The sequence below is a fragment of the Oryx dammah genome, unplaced genomic scaffold, assembly GCF_014754425.2.
Source record: "Oryx dammah isolate SB20612 unplaced genomic scaffold, SCBI_Odam_1.1 HiC_scaffold_28, whole genome shotgun sequence".
Lineage (NCBI taxonomy): Eukaryota > Metazoa > Chordata > Mammalia > Artiodactyla > Bovidae > Oryx > Oryx dammah.
Genome location: NW_024070212.1, coordinates 874,060 through 890,533, shown reverse-complemented (window position 1 = coordinate 890,533; position 16,474 = coordinate 874,060). Strand labels below are relative to the sequence as shown.

Genomic DNA, 16,474 nt, shown 5'->3' with positions numbered 1-16,474 from the left:
CCTGGTGCCTCAGTGGTAAAGAAGCTGCCTGCAGTGCAGGAGACCTCGGTTCAGTCCCTGTGTTGGGAAGAGCCTCTGGAGGAGGGAATGGCAACCAACTCCAGTATTCTCGCCTGGAGAGTTTCATGGACAGAGAGCCTGGCAGGCAGGACTGAAGTGACTGAGCAGCAGCAGCAGTTCATTTAGAAATTTATTTCCTAGAGCACGTCAGAACAGCTCTGGTTTCCATTCTGAAGTTGATTTGTAAGTTAATATGTAACTCAGAATACAAAGTTGGCCAGTTGTAAAAACATGTGCATATTACTTCATCTTTTTATTTCATTTCTGTGTTTTTATTCCTGGGGCAGTTGGTTTTTCCAGGAGTCAGCAGGAAACCTTTCCCCCTATCAGTGAGTTTTTAAACCACAGTTTTAATACTTTTCACAGTGGTTTTTGCCACTATTCCATAATCGTAAATTTGAGGCCTAAAAATACCTATGATACCTATGTAATGTCTTACTCAGACTGGGAGTCCGGTCTGCAGTGACATGGGATGACGTGGATTAGAACAATAGTTTCTCTACATCTCAGTGTTCTTTATATTTGCATTCTTTAGCCATTTTAACTAGCCCCTTAACACTCTCTTCTATGAATAATTTTACTATGTACTTCCATAATACTCCTAGTCACTTAAAAAGAAAAAAAAAAGGCTGGACAAAGCAAACCATTTCCAATTGTTTAAGAATCCAGTGAATTCATCCCTGGCTTGGGCTACATGGAATGTAGTCTGAGAAGGCGATCTATGTTTTCCCTTCTCTTTCCCCTCACAGGAGAAACTTTGTAACGGGTTCATCACAGCTGATCAGAAATTGCTGTAAGCACTTTGGGATTCTCTGATGTGCATGTAACCACACGCAGTGTAAATCTCTGCTGAAACTTCTCCCTGAGATCAGCTGTGCAGAGTACCTTACTCCTAGCAATTCTCTCGGGTGATTGCCTTTCTTCGTTCTCATGCATCACGACTTACTGTCTCCTCATTCATACTGTTCTCTGTCCTGGGGGCCAGGTGATGGAGTGACTGCTTAGCGTGTTTGGGGGAAAGTGCAGGAGGTGAGATGAAGTCTGAGAGGTGGTTGGGGCTAGCTTACCCTGGGCTCTATGAGCCACTGTGGTGCTCAGACCTGATCCTGGCTGATGTGGGGAATCCTTGGAGCGTTTTGTGCAGAGTGATAAGATCAGAGAGGCCAAGAGCTCTCTGACCCTCTGTGTATTGGCTGCAGTTAAGTGGCTGAGGGTGGAAGAGAGAACCAGCTTAGGAAGTCACAGAAATAACCCAAGTGAAAGATGATGGTGGAATGGACCAAGATGGTAGCACTGGATGAGCATGCAAAGATCCATTTCTAGATATATTTTTAGTGGAGACGCATGTTTTGTGATGGCTTAGAGGTAAATTGTGAGAAAGAAAGGTGTCCAGAGTCTTAACCTTAGCCATTAGAAGGCTAGAGTTGCCACTTACTGAAGTGGAGGGCAGGTTTGGAGGTGGGAATCATCTTTACATTGTTAAATTTAAAATGCCAGTTAGATTCAAGTGACATTGTTGGGTAAACACTTGCATATGTATGTTTGTGTACGGGAGTCATCGGCATTTAGGAGATATTTAAAGCCCTGAAACTAGATGAGGTCACCAAGGGAATGACTGGATAAGAGGTCAGAGGGGTGAGGGACTTGCCTGGTGGTCCAGTGGTTAAGAATCCACCTTTCAGACCAGGGGACACAGGGTTGACCCCTGGACGGAACTACAAATCCAGATGTCACAGGGCAGCTAAGCCCATGTGCTGCCCCTCCTGAGCTTGTGTGCTCTCTAGCCGAGCTCCAACAAAGACCCAGTGCAGCCAAAATTTAAAAAAAATTTTTTTAAGAGTTCAGAGGGATGATCTGGGGCTGTCTAGCATATAGAGGTCAGGAGACTAGAAAAGGAGGAGCTGATGAGAGAATCAAAAGGGATGAGATACTCAAATTGGGGGGAAAAAATTGTTCCAAGGAGGGAATGATCAATTGTGTCTAATGTAGTTCCGTCAATAAGATGAGATTTGAGAATTAGCTGTCAATTTAGCCACGTGGAAGTCATTGGATTTCTTAACAAGAACCGTTTTAGTGGAGTGCTGGGGATGAAAGCCTGAACAGGGTTTATTCAAGAGAAAACGGGAGGAGGGAGACTGGGTACAGTGACTGGACAATTACTTTAAGATTTGTAGATTAGAGGAGGGCAAAGAGATCTTACCTGGGGGGCAATGCAGGGTCAAGATTTTTTTTCCGCTAAAGTATATAAGTATATATAGAATAATAAATACTATATAAATGTGTGTAGTTCTATGGCTGATGACAGTAACTCAGTAGAGAATGAAAAATTCAGGAGAAGAAGCGAGAGTTGCTAGATCAGTGTCTCTAGGTGACTGAGAGAAGATGAGACGCAGCTGCCCAGTGGAGAGGGGCACACACATTTCCTGCAGAGGAAGGACAGGCCACAAATGCAGGCGGAGGGTAGCATATGGTTGGGGACACAGAGAAGTTCTCTTCCGATTCTGTTTTCTCACGGAAACAGGCAGCACGGTCATTAGCTGAGCAGAAGCAGGCGGGCCGTCCACAGTTGAGGTTGAAGAGAAGGCATAAAGTAGTCATTTAGGAAAGAGGATCCTTGACGGAGAGGGGCATGTGGGAGGATTGCTCGGCACCATTAAGGGTCCTGTTTGACGTTAGTGGTCATGGATTTAAGGGGAAGCCCAGTCAGTGGGATTGTGTGCTTTTCTCCATCTGTGATCAGCTGCCCTGGTAGAGATACAGACTGGATGAGACCGTAAAAGGGTTGCAGGACTGATGGATTCTGAGTTTTAATGTGGCTGAAGGATTCAATAAAATCAGGGTTTTGGAGGAAATGTTCTGGAAAGATCAGAGGTGGTCAGTCAGAGGGTAGAGAGCCTGAAATAAGATTGTGGAGGGGGCACAGGTATTGATGATAGGAGCTGGGGCAGCAGTTCTCAACCAGGAGCAACTTACCCCTGAATAGGGGAAATCTGTGGTTGTCTGAAGACATTGTTGGTTGGCACAACTGGAAGGGGAGAAGATACTGCACACAGCTGGTAGAGGTCAGGGGTGCTGCTAAATATCCACGCACAGGAGAGCCGCCACAACAAAGACTAATCTGGCCTCTCAGTGGTGCCATGGCGGAGAAGCCCCATCTAGACTGTGATTATGGCAATTAGTAGCTGGGATAAGCCTGAGGACAAGATTATTGGGAAAAAGAAGGTAAAGAGACAAGGGTTTTGGAAGTTTCTTCCTATGGCTAATGGAATCTCCAAGAATTACAAAAGGAGTTAAGAGAAAGAGAGTCAGGGATAAGAGGAGGTTAACTAGCTATGTATAAAGTTATTTTATTTTTCTGCAACTAGCTGACTGGCTGGAGTTGGAATTGATTTTCCTGACACTAAAAACTACATGTCCAAATTAGCCAGAGTGATGATACGTTGTTTTTAAAAGCCACTTGTTTTTTAACCAGTTTTGACATAATTGTCTGTCTTAAATAGATTGTCTAAAAACCCATTTAGGGATTTGGTTGTTTTTTTGGTCAAAATTACATGACTGTAAACTTGGGCACTTGGCCTAGTTCCATCTTTAAATACCTTCTCAGGGTAACAGTTCTTGCAACTAGACCTTGTAGCAGAGATCTTGTTTGAGAAAATCGTTGAGAAACTTAATTTATTGATTTTAAAGACTGTGACTTTCCTTGCAGTGCTCCTTACAGTGGAGAAAACTAGTCAAAATCACACAGAGTAAATAAGGGTTACAAACCAGTGCTGCTTCCTGGAATAAGTCATCGTCCAGTCTTGCGCTTTGTCCTTCATTCTGAGCTCGAGTGCCCTGGGGCTGCTTTTCTGCCTACCCACAATAGCACGGGGTGTCTTTTGTTTGCTTCTTGCTTAAAAGAAGGTCTTGTTTTGAGGTTTGGACCACGAATAATAATCTGCTGTTCTCTATAATAATAATCCACCCTCTTCAGCAGAAAAAAATCGACTTGATTCAGTGTGGCTATCAGTTTATTTAGAAGAATGGCCAGAAGTGTCCATTGTGTCCTGAGAATAAACATTTGGAAGATGGTTGGAGAGAAGGGGGGGGTGCCGTTGCTCTCCTTGGCCTGGAGTCATAAAGACCTCGGGGAGAAAAAATTCTGAAAATGACCATCAGTCCTGTGTGACAATACCCTTCCTTATTCTACTCATCTGTTACATTCTAAGAATAATTGGAACACTGTAGATAGGGATTCTCTCCCAAATATTTCTTTAAAAAATATCTCATTTTGAAAATGGGTGTTTTTAATCTTTTCTGTATTAACTCTGTTTCCACTTTTAGGCCAAATTAGTTTCTTTCTAATCTTCATTTAGGCCATGAAAGAGTTTCTTTTGGGGTGAAGATTATTTTATCTTAGCAACAGTCCTTAATAATTCTTGGAGTTGCCTCTGATTGTAGATCTTGAAATGATAGATGTTTTAATTACTACTTTCCGGGCTTAGGCTAACTGAAAAATTCAATGAGGAGAGGAATATGTGACCCAGTGTGGTTAGTTATTTCTTGAGTACACGTGTTATCTGACACACTGAAATTCAATGGTAGGTAAGATTTCATTAATGAACACAAGATATGTTACGCTTTTTTTCCCCTTAAATACAGGGAAAGAGTGTGTTAAATAATGAACATGGCTTTAAAATAAAGTGATCTCTTACCTAGAACAGTTTAAATTGGTTTAAATATGGAAGATGAGAAAAGATCAACCTGATATAAATTGAAATGTAGGAGGTGAATATAAGAACTGTTTAAAGAGTTAAAAATACGGCCTCCACATCATTGAAAACAGAGGATCAGAGAAGCATGAGATGTCCTTCAGTAGATGAACTGATAAACTGAAGTACAAAGGATATTGTTCAGCAATAAAATGAAGTGGTCTGTCATGCCATGAGATGATATGAAGGAAGCTTAAATGAGAGAAACCAGTCTGAAAAGGCTACGTTAACTATATGATTCCAGCTATAGAATATTCTGGAAGTTAGTGATACACTGATGCAAAGTGTACAACGTCATGAACCTCCGTCAATAGTTCATCAGGCACTCCAGCTATCAGATCTAGGCCCTTAAATCTATTTCTCACTTCCACTGTATAATCATAAGGGATTTGATTTAGGTCATACCTGAATGGTCTAGTGGTTTTCCCTACTTTCTTCAATTTCAGTCTGAATTTGGCAATAAGGAGTTCATGATCTGAGCCACAGTCAGCTCCTGGTCTTGTTTTTGCTGACTGTATAGAGCTTCTCCATCTTTGGCTGCAAAGAATATAATCAGTCTGATTTTGGTGTTGACCATCTGGTGATGTCCATGTGTAGAGTCTTCTCTTGTGTTGTTGGAAGAGGGTGTTTGCTATGACCAGTGCATTCTCCTGGCAAAACTCTATTAGCCTTTGCCCTGCTTCATTCCATATTCCAAGGCCAAATTTGCCTGTTACTTGACTTCCTACTTTTGCATTCCAGTCCCCTATAATGAAAAGGACATCTTTTTTGGGTGTTAGTTCTAAAAGGTGTTGTAGGTCTTCATAGAACTGTTCAACTTCAGCTTCTTCAGCATTACTGGTTGGGGCAGAGACTTGGATTACTGTGATACTGAATGGTTTGCCTTGGAAACGAACAGAGATCATTTGTCGTTTTTGAGATTGCATCCAAGTACTGCATTTCGGACTCTTTTGTTGACCATGATGGCTACTCCATTTCTTCTAAGGGATTCCTGCCCACAGTAGTAGATATAATGGTCATCTGAGTTAAATTCACCCATTCCAGTCCATTTTAGTTCACTGATTCCTAGAGTGTTGATGTTCACTCTTGCCATCTCCTGTTTGACTGCTTTCAATTTGCCTTGATTCATGGACCTGACATTCCAGGTTCCTATGCAATATTGCTCTTTACAGCATCGGACCTTGCTTCTATCACCAGTCACATCCACAACTGGGTATTGTTTTTGCTTTGGCTCCATCCCTTCATTCTTTCTGGAGTTATTTCTCCACTGATCTCCAGTAGCATATTGGGCACCTACTGACCTGGGGAATTCCTCTTTCAGTATCCTATTATTTTGCCTTTTCATACTGTTCATGGGGTTCTCAAGGCAAGAATACTGAACTGGTTTGCCATTCCCTTCTCCAGTGGACCACATTCTGTCAGACCTTTCTACCACGACCCATCCGTCTTGAGTGGCCCCACAGGGCATGGCTTAGTTTCATTGAGTTAGACAAGGCTGTGGTCCTAATGTGATTAGATTGACTAGTTTTCTGTAAGTATAGTTTCAGTGTGTCTGCCCTCTTGCAACATCGACCATCTTACTTGGGTTTCTCTTACCTTGGGTGTGGGGTATCTCTTCATGGCTGCTCCAGCAAAGTGCAGCCACTGCTCCTTACCTTGGATGAGGGGTATCTCCTCACCACCGCCCCTCCTGACCTTGAACGTGGAATAGCTCCTTTAGGCCCTCCGGCGCCCACACAGCCATTGCTCCTTGGACTAGGGTCGCTCCTCCTGGCCACCGGCCCTGGCCTTGGGCATGGGGCGGCAGCTGGCCTCAGGTGGGGATAGCTCCTCTAGGCTGCCGCCCCTGACTATGGACGGAGGTTCGTGACATTGTACAGGAGACAGGGATCAACACCATCCCCATGGAAAAGAAATGCAAAAAAGCAAAATGTCTGTCTTGGGGAGGCCTTACAAATAGCTGTGAAAAGAAGAGAGGCGAAAAGCAAAGGAGAAAAGGAAAGATACAAGCATCTGAATGCAGAGTTCCAAAGAATAACAAGAAGAGATAAGAAAGCCTTCCTCAGTGATCAATGCAAAGAAATAGAGGAAAACAACAGAATGGGAAAGACTAGAGATCTCTTCAAGAAAATTAGAGATACCAAGGGAACATTTCATGCAAAGATGGGCTCGATAAAGGACAGAAATGGTCTGGACCTAACAGAAGCAGAAGATATTAAGAAGAGGTGGCAAGAATACACAGAAGAACTGTACAAAAAAGATCTTCACAACCAAGATAATCACGGTGGTGATTATCTAGGTCACTCACCTAGAGCCAGACATCCTGGAATGTGAAGTCAGGTGGGCCTTAGAAAGCATCACTATGAACAAAGCTAGTGGAGGTGATGGAATTCCAGTTGAGCTATTTCAAATCCTGAAAGATGATGCTATGAAAGTGTTGCACTCAATATGCCAGCAAATTTGGAAAACTCATCAGTGGCCACAGGACTGGAAAAGGTCAGTTTTCATTCCAATCCGAAAGAAAGGCAATGCCAAAGAATGCTCAAACTACCGCACAATTGCACTCATCTCACATGCTAGTAAAGTAATGCTGAAAATTCTCCAAGCCAGGCTTCAGCAATATGTGAATCATGAACTCCCTGATGTTCAGGCTGGTTTTAGAAAAGGCAGAGGAACCAGAGATCAAATGGCCAACATCCGCTGGATCATGGAAAAAGCAAGAGCGTTCCAGAAAAACATCTATTTCTGCTTTATTGACTATGCCAAAGCCTTTGACTGTGTGGATCACAATAAACTGTGGAAAATTCTGAAAGAGATGGGAATACCAGACCACCTGACCTGCCTCTTGAGAAATCTGTATGCAGGTCAGGAAGCAACAGTTAGAACTGGACATGGAACAACAGACTGGTTCCATAGGAAAAGGAGTACGTCAAGGCTGTATATTGTCACCCTGCTTATTTAACTTCTCTGCAGAGTACATCATGAGAAACGTTGGACTGGAAGAAACACAAACTGGAATCAAGATTGCTGGGAGAAATATCAATAACCTCAGATATGCAGATGACACTACCCTTATGGCAGAAAGTGAAGAGGAGCTAAAAAGCCTCTTGATCAAAGTGAAAGAGGAGAGTGAAAAAGTTGGCTTAAAGCTCAACATTCAGAAAACGAAGATCATGGCATCTGGTCCCATCACTTCATGGGAAATAGATGGGGAAACAGTGGAAACAGTGTCAGACTTTATTTTGGGGGGCTCCAAAATCACTGCAGATTGTGACTGCAGCCATGAAATTAAAAGATGCTTACTCCTTGGAAGAAAAGTTATAAGCAACCTAGATAGCATATTCAAAAGCAGAGACATGCCTTTGCCAACAAAGGTCCGTCTAGTCAAGGGTATGGTTTTTCCTGTGGTCACGTATGGATGTGAGAGTTGGACTGTGAAGAAAGCTGAGTGCCGAAGAATTGATGCTTTTGAACTGTGGTGTTGGAGAAGACTCTTGAGAGTCCCTTGGACTGCAAGGAGATCCAACCAGTCCATTGTAAAGGAGATCAGCCCTGGGATTTCTTTGGAGGGAATCATGCTGAAGGTGAAACTCCAGTACTTTGGCCACCCCGTGCGAAGAGTTGACTCATTGGAAAAGACTCTGATGCTGGGAGGGATTGGGGGCAGGAGGAGAAGGGGACAACAAAGGATGAGATGGCTGGATGGCATCATGGACTCAGTGGTCATAAGTCTGAGTGAACTCTGGGAGTTGGTGATGGACAGGGAGGCCTGGCGTGCTGCAATTCATGGGGTTGCAAAGAGTCAGACACAACTGAGCAACTGAACTGAACTGAACTGAATGCAAAGTGTTAACAATGGAGAAAATTGGAACTTGGGGGAAGCAAGAGGGAATATATGGGAACTCCCTATTTTTATTTATTTATTTATTTATTTTGCCTGAAGCTCAGAGTCTTAACCTCTGGACTGCCAGGGAGGTCCCAGGAACTACCTACTTTTCTGCAAACCTCAAACTACTCTGAAAATTCAAGTCTGTCAATTCAAAAGAACACATATATATTAAGTAGAACTGAACTAGTAAAAATGTCTCCTTACTAAAAAACAGAAATCCCAGACTCTAATATACAGTCGTGGTGGGTTACTGTATACAGCTTGTAATGTTCTTTTATCTTTTCTTTGTCCTCAGATAAATATGCACAGTGGTATTCATGCTAAATCCTACTCCTAAAGTGTCCTCGTTCCTCTCTCTACAGTGACATTTGGTGTGTCGGCCTTGGAGGTGTATACACCAAAAGAAATCTTCGTGGCAAATGGGACACAAGGGAAGCTGACATGCAAGTTCAAGTCTACTAACTCAACTGGCACGCTGACCTCAGTCTCCTGGAGTTTCCAGCCAGAGGGGACTGACACCACAGTGTCGGTAGGAACGCTTATTTCATCTCTACGGGTCCTCTCTCATGGTGTTCTTTTTATTTCTTGAGTTCGAGGATAATTAGAGGATATTATGGATATATAAAGGATATATATATTATCCTCTCATTAAAGGATAATTAGAGGATACGATGATGTTTTTTTCCATACATCAACAGGAATCTGAATTAGTTATACATTTGGCCCCTTCCTCTTGAAACCCCTCCCTCCCTCCCCTTCCCACCCCATTAGGTTGTCATGGAGCACTGGTTTGGGGTTCCCTGCATCACACATCAAATTCCCAGGGGCTGTCTACTTTACTTACGGTAACGTGCATGATTCGGTGCTGGTCTCTCAAATCATTCCGCTCTCTCCTTCCCCGACTGTCCAAAAGTCTGTTCTTCAGGTTTGTGTCTCCTTTGCTGCTCTGCATGTAGGATCGTCAGTACTATCTTTCTAGATTCCATATATATGTGTTAATATACAATATTTGTCTGTCTCCTTCTGACTTACTTCACTCTGTATAATAAATAGGCTCTAGGTTCATCCACCTCATTAGAACTGACTGAAATGCATTCTTTCTTACAGCTGAGTAATATTCCTTTATGTATATGTACCACAATTTCCTTATCCATTCATCTCTCAGTGGACGTCTAGGTTGCTTCCGTGTCCTAGCTATTTAAATAGTGCTGCAGTGAACACTGCGGTGCGTGTATCTTTTTCAATTCTGGTTTCCTCAGGGCATACACCCAGTAGCGGGACTGCTGTGTTATATGGTGGTTTTATTCCTAGTTTTTAAGTAATCTCCATACTGTTTTCCATAGTGGCTGTATCAGTTTGCATTTCCACCAGCAGTGTAAGAGGATTCCCTTTTATCCATATCCTCTCCGGCATTTATTGTTTGTAGACTTTTTGGCAATGGCCATACTGACTCATGTCCCGACGGCCTCATGAGATTCTTTACTTCCCCAGTGTGATTAATGATGATTCTTCTGACTGGGCGCTTGCAAAATAAGTCAGTGACCCTTCAAGGCCCTTTTCTTGCCTCGGAGTCTGCAGGAAAAAAAATAAGTTCAACATCTCTTAAATGCAACTTTTTATCGATATTGTTACCAATATTAGTATCCCTCTCATCTGTCTCCTGGGTTGGGATATATACCTGATTTCCAAATCTTTGCCACGTGGACTTCTGTCCCTCAGGATTTATAAAAAGGGAGACCCTTGGGTGCTGTGCCTTAGAAGGAAGGAAAGATGAGGTAAAGTCAGAGATTACATATTTAGTTAACTTCCTCATAGGGTCCAGTTAGGTATAATTCTTGGTAAAACAGAGTCCCAGAGTGGGTGAGAGCAGGAACCCATACAAATATAGCATGGGAAAACAGAGTCAGAGGCATTCTGTTGCTTCCCGTAAACATGTTATTAGTGTGGAACATGTATCCTATAGATGCAAAATTAAACACACAGATTTACCCAGCAGAGTTCAAAGAATTGTTTAAATTTGTAATGATTTCGCACGGATATCTTTTGCCAGACTAGAAGTGAGGGATACAATCTATAGCAAGTGAAGCATCGTCAGGAAGACACCTGGATGCTCTTTCCTTTGAAGAGCAGTTCTGCTTATGCTCAAAACGTCCTGGCCATGTGTGAGATGCATGTTTACATACCCTAAGCCTTAATATTAGGAGCATGCTGGGGACTTTCCCAGTGGCCCACTGGTTAAGAATCTGCCTTCCAGTGCAGGGGATGAGGGTTGGGGCCCTGGCTGAGGACCTAAGATCCTACGTGCCTCGGGACAGCTGAACCTGCATGCCGCAGCTGCGTGTGCCACAGGCACTCGGCACCACAGAGAGTCCATGCGCCACAACAAAGACCCAGTGCAGCCAGAAAAATAAGAGAAGAGGCTGGGTTTCTGGTTAATGCTATATTTTAGCTAATCAGTGTATACCTACATATCAATCTGATCATAGTTAATTCCAGAATGTTCAGTTACTGAAACAGGATGCTTTAACCCCTAGGTGTTGGTGCACAGTTAATAAGATGAGTAGGATGCTCTTCATTTTTATGGATTTTCAAGAGAAGTAAAATCAAGCCCCAAATACCAAAGGTGGCTTTTCTGGTCCATGGAATTAGGGTCCCTGTGTCTAAAACTGAGCTCATCTTTTCTACCCAATGTTCCCTTCTCTGCTAGTTGAATTTGGGTATTTATTTTCTTCTAGGGACCTGATTTTTTGTTTTTTTAATCTTGTGTTTTGTTGGTGGGGCTTTTGTCCTTCCCTCCCCTATCCGTAGCTTCTTCCCTTCCACCGTTCACACTCAACCAAGAAATAAGAACATTTGCTGGATCTTCCTACCTTGTATCTGGCATCTAGATTTTTGTTAACCTTCCTGCTTCTCTGCTCTCCATTACATGATAAAAACTCTGCCAGGGCTGGTGCAGGAACACCCCTGGGTATTCCTCCAACTTCATCACATCCATCTTGCAAGCCACCCCTGCAGTCCACCAGGGGCCTCATCCTAAAACACTTCTTTCACCTCATCACTGCCCTCTTTAGAATCCTCATGTTTCCCACTGCGAACAGTTCTTGTCTGGAATTCAAAACTCCTCACAACTGAGTTCCAGCCCCACTTCTGTTCTCCTATGTGATCTCCTTCAGTCTAGTGTTTTTCCACTTCTTAGCTCTTACCATTTAAGTTCTGCCCCATCTTCACATTCTGATCCCTCTAAATACCTCTTTTGACCTTTTAGCTAGGTTTTTTTTTTGGGGGGGGGGGCGTGCCACAAGGCATTTGGGATCTTAGTTCCCTGACCAGGGATTAAAACTGTGCCCTCTGCACTGGAAGCGTTGAGTCTTAACCACTGGACCCCCAGGGAAGTCCTCCCTTTTTAGCTGTTCTTAAAACTCCCTGCCCACATTATCTTGGCCACTCCTGTGAAAGAGTATGCCTTACTAGAACAGTTTTACTCTTCATTATCTTGAATGGAAGCATTTTAAGGGTAGAGACCTATCTTACACTTTTGATGTCCCTCAGGATGTTATCCGGGGAAGGCAACGGCACCCCACTCCAGTACTCTTGCCTGGAAAATCCCATGGATGGAGGAGCCTGGCAGGCTGCAGTCCATGGGGTCGCAAAGAGCACGACTGAGCGACTTCAGTTTCACTTTTCACTTTCATGCATTGGAGAAGGAAACAGCACCCGACTCCAGTGTTCTTGCCTGGAGAATCCCAGGGACGGGGGAGCCTGGTGGGCTGCAGTCCATGGGGTCGTGAAGAGTCGGACACGACTGAGTGACTTCAGTTTCACTTTTCACTTTCATGCGTTGGAGAAGGAAACGGCAACCCACTCCAGTGTTCTTGCCTGGAAAATCCCAGGGACGGGGGAGCCTAGTGGGCTGCCGTCTATGGGGTCGCACAGAGTCGGACACGACTGAAGCGACTTAGCAGCAGCAGCAGCAGCAGGATGTTATCACTGGCTTTTACTTGATAAATGTTGGTTGATAAGGAGATCTGATTTCCCTGGTGGCTCAGTTGGTTAAGAGTCTGCCTGCAATGCAGGACACCTGGGTTCGATCCCTGGGTTGGGAAGATCCCCTAGAGAAGGAAATGGCAACCCACTCCAGTATTCTTGCCTGGAGAATTACATGGACAGAGGAGCCTGGTGGGCTACAGTCCATGGAGTCACAAAGAGTCAGATATGGCTGAGTGACTAACTTTCACTTTCAAGGAGATCTAGTCCTTTTTTTTGTATGAGTTTATTTTATTTTTACCATTTTGTTACTCTTTCTTACTGGTTTGACCAAATCATTATCAGTCGCGCAGTTCAGCAAACATACAGTTCCAGTGATATGCCAAGGGCAGAGAAGCGCAGAGACAAATACAGTTTCAGAGGCATCAGGTCTAATGAGGGAGGGGTTGCAGAGACCCAGCAGTGGGAAAAGGTGTAGTGTAGGTTTTCATTACTGTTTCAGAAATACAGGGCAGGGACTGTCTGTAGATGAGGTAGAGAGGAAAGCAGAGACCAAATGATAGAAAGACTTGCTTGCTAAGCTGAGAGTTTATGGTTTATTTCCTGGTAAAGAAGAGAGGGTGAAGGGCTTGGGCCAGGCAAGATATGATCAGACATGAGAGGCATTAAAATAATAGAAATAGCTTAAGCTTTGAAATCAGAGCTGGCTTTGAATTCTGTCTCTTAAGACCTGTGACCTTGAGTAAGTCACTAAAGTTCTGGGCCTCACTTTCCTCACTTGCGAAATGTCTGGCAGGTGAATCTTACCTTGTAGAGTGGTTATAAGTGTCAGAATGTTATTTTTCATGGCCTTTCACATTTCTGTCCATCTTGCAAGCAGAGGCCTTGGCTGCCTTTCTTGTACAGTGACTAGTCTTAGCAGGCTGAGAGGGTGTCTCCTTCTGGAGCAGAAGACAGGCTTGCTTACGGTCCACAATAGTAATATGCCTCTGACTGGGGCAAAGGTCAGATGGGCTTACTGCTCATTATAAAAGATAGGGGTTTTCCAAGCTTGGGGCTCCTCAGCTGTGATGCAGAGCCTCTGTGTGCACAGCATCCACCCTAGTTCCCCCATGCTATCCTTGTGGACTTTGAGAGGCAGGGGCCACGGATAAAAGCATGCTGCTGGCTGTTTGTAAGTAATAGGGTTCTTTGTGTCCAAGTCTTCTAACAGGAGAACAAAGACTTCCCATGAGTCTTGTGTTTCTTCCAGCATCTGTGAACCTACGGCTGAGCTGCAGAGAGTGTAAAATCTCAGACCCTTCATAGTTCCTGATAAGCATTAGTTTATTTTAAACACAGGGTATATATTTGATAAATTTTTTTCTCCAGTAATCATTTAAGCATTATGGAGGATGGATTAGAGGAACTTGAGACCAGTTTAAAGGTCATAGAATCTAAGATAATGAGGACATAAAATCAGGTAGTATTGGTGGAAATCAAATAGAAGAGAGAAACTTAGGAGATAGAATTGACAGGTTTGGGAGACTAACTGAATGGGAAGAAAGATGAATCAATGATAATTCCAAAATGTATGGTTTGGGAGACTGGCATGCTGCCATCAGTCAAGATGTCGCAGGTAGAAGATGCAGATTGTAGGATAAGGTGGCAAACGGGAGAGTGGGGACAGCTAAGCCAAAGTAAGCAGGCGGTTGGATTAGGAGTCTAGAGCTCCAGAGAGTACCATGGATGAGAGAGAGATTAAGAAGTTAACAAAATATAGATGGCCATTAAACCATAGGAATGGATGAGATTTCAGCTTCTGTAAAAGATTCTGAAAATGTTGTGTTTGGATTGCTAGTACAGCTCAGTGGTTGACTAATGCTGATTGCCACCCCCAACCCTACAATTTCCCCATCGGTGAAGAAGAACAAAGACATCAGGCCTCCAGCAGAGCCGTGTAGATTGGAGCCACATATGAAAATAGATCCCCACCCTCCAGGCCTGGCCTTATTTTCAGGGGACTGGGTTTGAGAAAGTTACTTTGAGAAATGAGTTCCTTTGCTGAAAGCAAGTCTGCAGAGAGAATGAGACTGCAAAGACAAAGGGCTAAAGGCTGAGCCTGCAAAGGCGGACGAGACTGTTTTGGGTTGTCTGGGCTGTGTTCCTTTCACATATCCATGACTTTTCTGTAGGAAACAAATAAGTAAAATGGGGTAACCCACCAGACTAACTGATCTGTGATATTTCGGCTTCTTTTTCTTGCTGCCCTCGTGTATCTTAATGGTAAGCTTTGTGAATTAAGGATGAAACTTTTGGATTCACTGGGCTCAATCATGATGTCTGTCAGAGCGTTGGCTTTGAAGAATCAGGTGGTCCTGACTTTGAATCTACCACCTGTTATCATTGTGACCTTGGGCAAATGGCTTCTTTGAGTCTCAATCTCCTTCTTTATAAAAATATGGCTGGTAATTGCTACATCACAGGAGTATTGAGAGGATTAGAGATAGTGTACAAGTTCATTTCAACTGAAAGAGGGTTGGGCTCCATGATTTCTAAACCCCTGTCTGGCATGGGTTCCATTGCTTAAGATTTGGCATTTCTTTTATCGTCACATCTTGATGATGTGGCGTTTCTTTCTGGATGCAGTCTTGCTTCCATGTCCTTCCTCCACAGTCTTGATTGGAGCTCCTCAAATGAAGTCTTTTTTAAAAAAAACCCTTCACTGTATGCCTATACTAGTGTTTAGAACTTCTGCCTTTGAGAATAGCTCATGTGTTCTTTTTTCTAATTGCAGTTTTTCCACTACTCCCAAGGGCAAGTGTATGCTGGGAATTATCCACCATTTAAGGACAGAATCAGCTGGGCTGGAGACCTTGACAAGAAAGATGCATCAATCAACATAGAAAATATGCAGTTTATACACAATGGCACCTACATCTGTGATGTCAAAAACCCTCCTGACATTGTTGTCCAGCCAGGACACATTAGGCTCTATGTTGTAGAGAAAGGTACTTCCTTGAATATTTTTACAGTAGTGATACAGTCCCCTTAAGAGTGATGTTTTAGGATGTGTTTGAAAGGGGTATTTCTGCCGTACAGTTATGATCCCTGTTTCCATGGACTGTGGCTCTACGAAACATCCATGGGGGTCAGGGAACTCGTTCCAACTGGAGTGTTCAATTTCTCCATCTATATACCTACTGTCTGGAGCATATGGATCAGATTCCAGGAGTATGAAATTTTCATTGTTAGTTAGAAATAAGACCAAATTCATTATAGTTACATGTGGTGGATAGTGGAAAAGGAGATTAGTATTATTTTAATATTCTGACTTCCCTGGTGGCTCAGACAGTCAAGTGTCTGCCTACAATACAGGATACCCGGGTTCGATCCCTGGGTTGGGAAGATCTCTGGAGAAGGCAGTGGCAACCCACTCCAGTGTTCTTGCCTGGAAAACCCCATGGATGGAGGAGCCTGGTGGGCTACAGTCCATGGGGTCGCAAAGAGTTGGACATGACTCAGCGACTTCACACACACAGTATTCTCCAGGAGAAAGCTTTAACATTGGCAGAAACAGTATAGCTGTTTCTTCACCTTTTTTTTTGGAGAATAAGCCAGGAAATGCAGGTTCTGGATCTCATTTTGAGACAAAGTCTGCTTTGTTGGAGAATAGATTGAGGTAAATTCACATACCCAGCTTTTCTTTGAATTAGAGCATTGAGAGGGATTTTATATATATATATAAATGTGTTGAGTTCTGAAGCTCATTCTTTATCAGTTAATGTTCATATGTCACCAGTTAGGTATT

General features: G+C 43.3%; 1 protein-coding gene across 2 annotated transcripts in view; it reads left to right on the top strand.

The window, feature by feature from the left end:
• MPZL1 (myelin protein zero like 1) overlaps positions 1–16,474 on the top strand; it is an 83,340-nt gene that overhangs the window by 48,562 nt on the left and 18,304 nt on the right. For both annotated transcript variants that reach the window (XM_040229948.1, XM_040229947.1), the window contains exons 2-3: positions 9,063–9,229; positions 15,461–15,674. In XM_040229948.1, the coding sequence (XP_040085882.1) occupies positions 9,063–9,229; positions 15,461–15,674 (381 nt within the window). The remainder of the gene's footprint in view (positions 1–9,062; positions 9,230–15,460; positions 15,675–16,474) is intronic.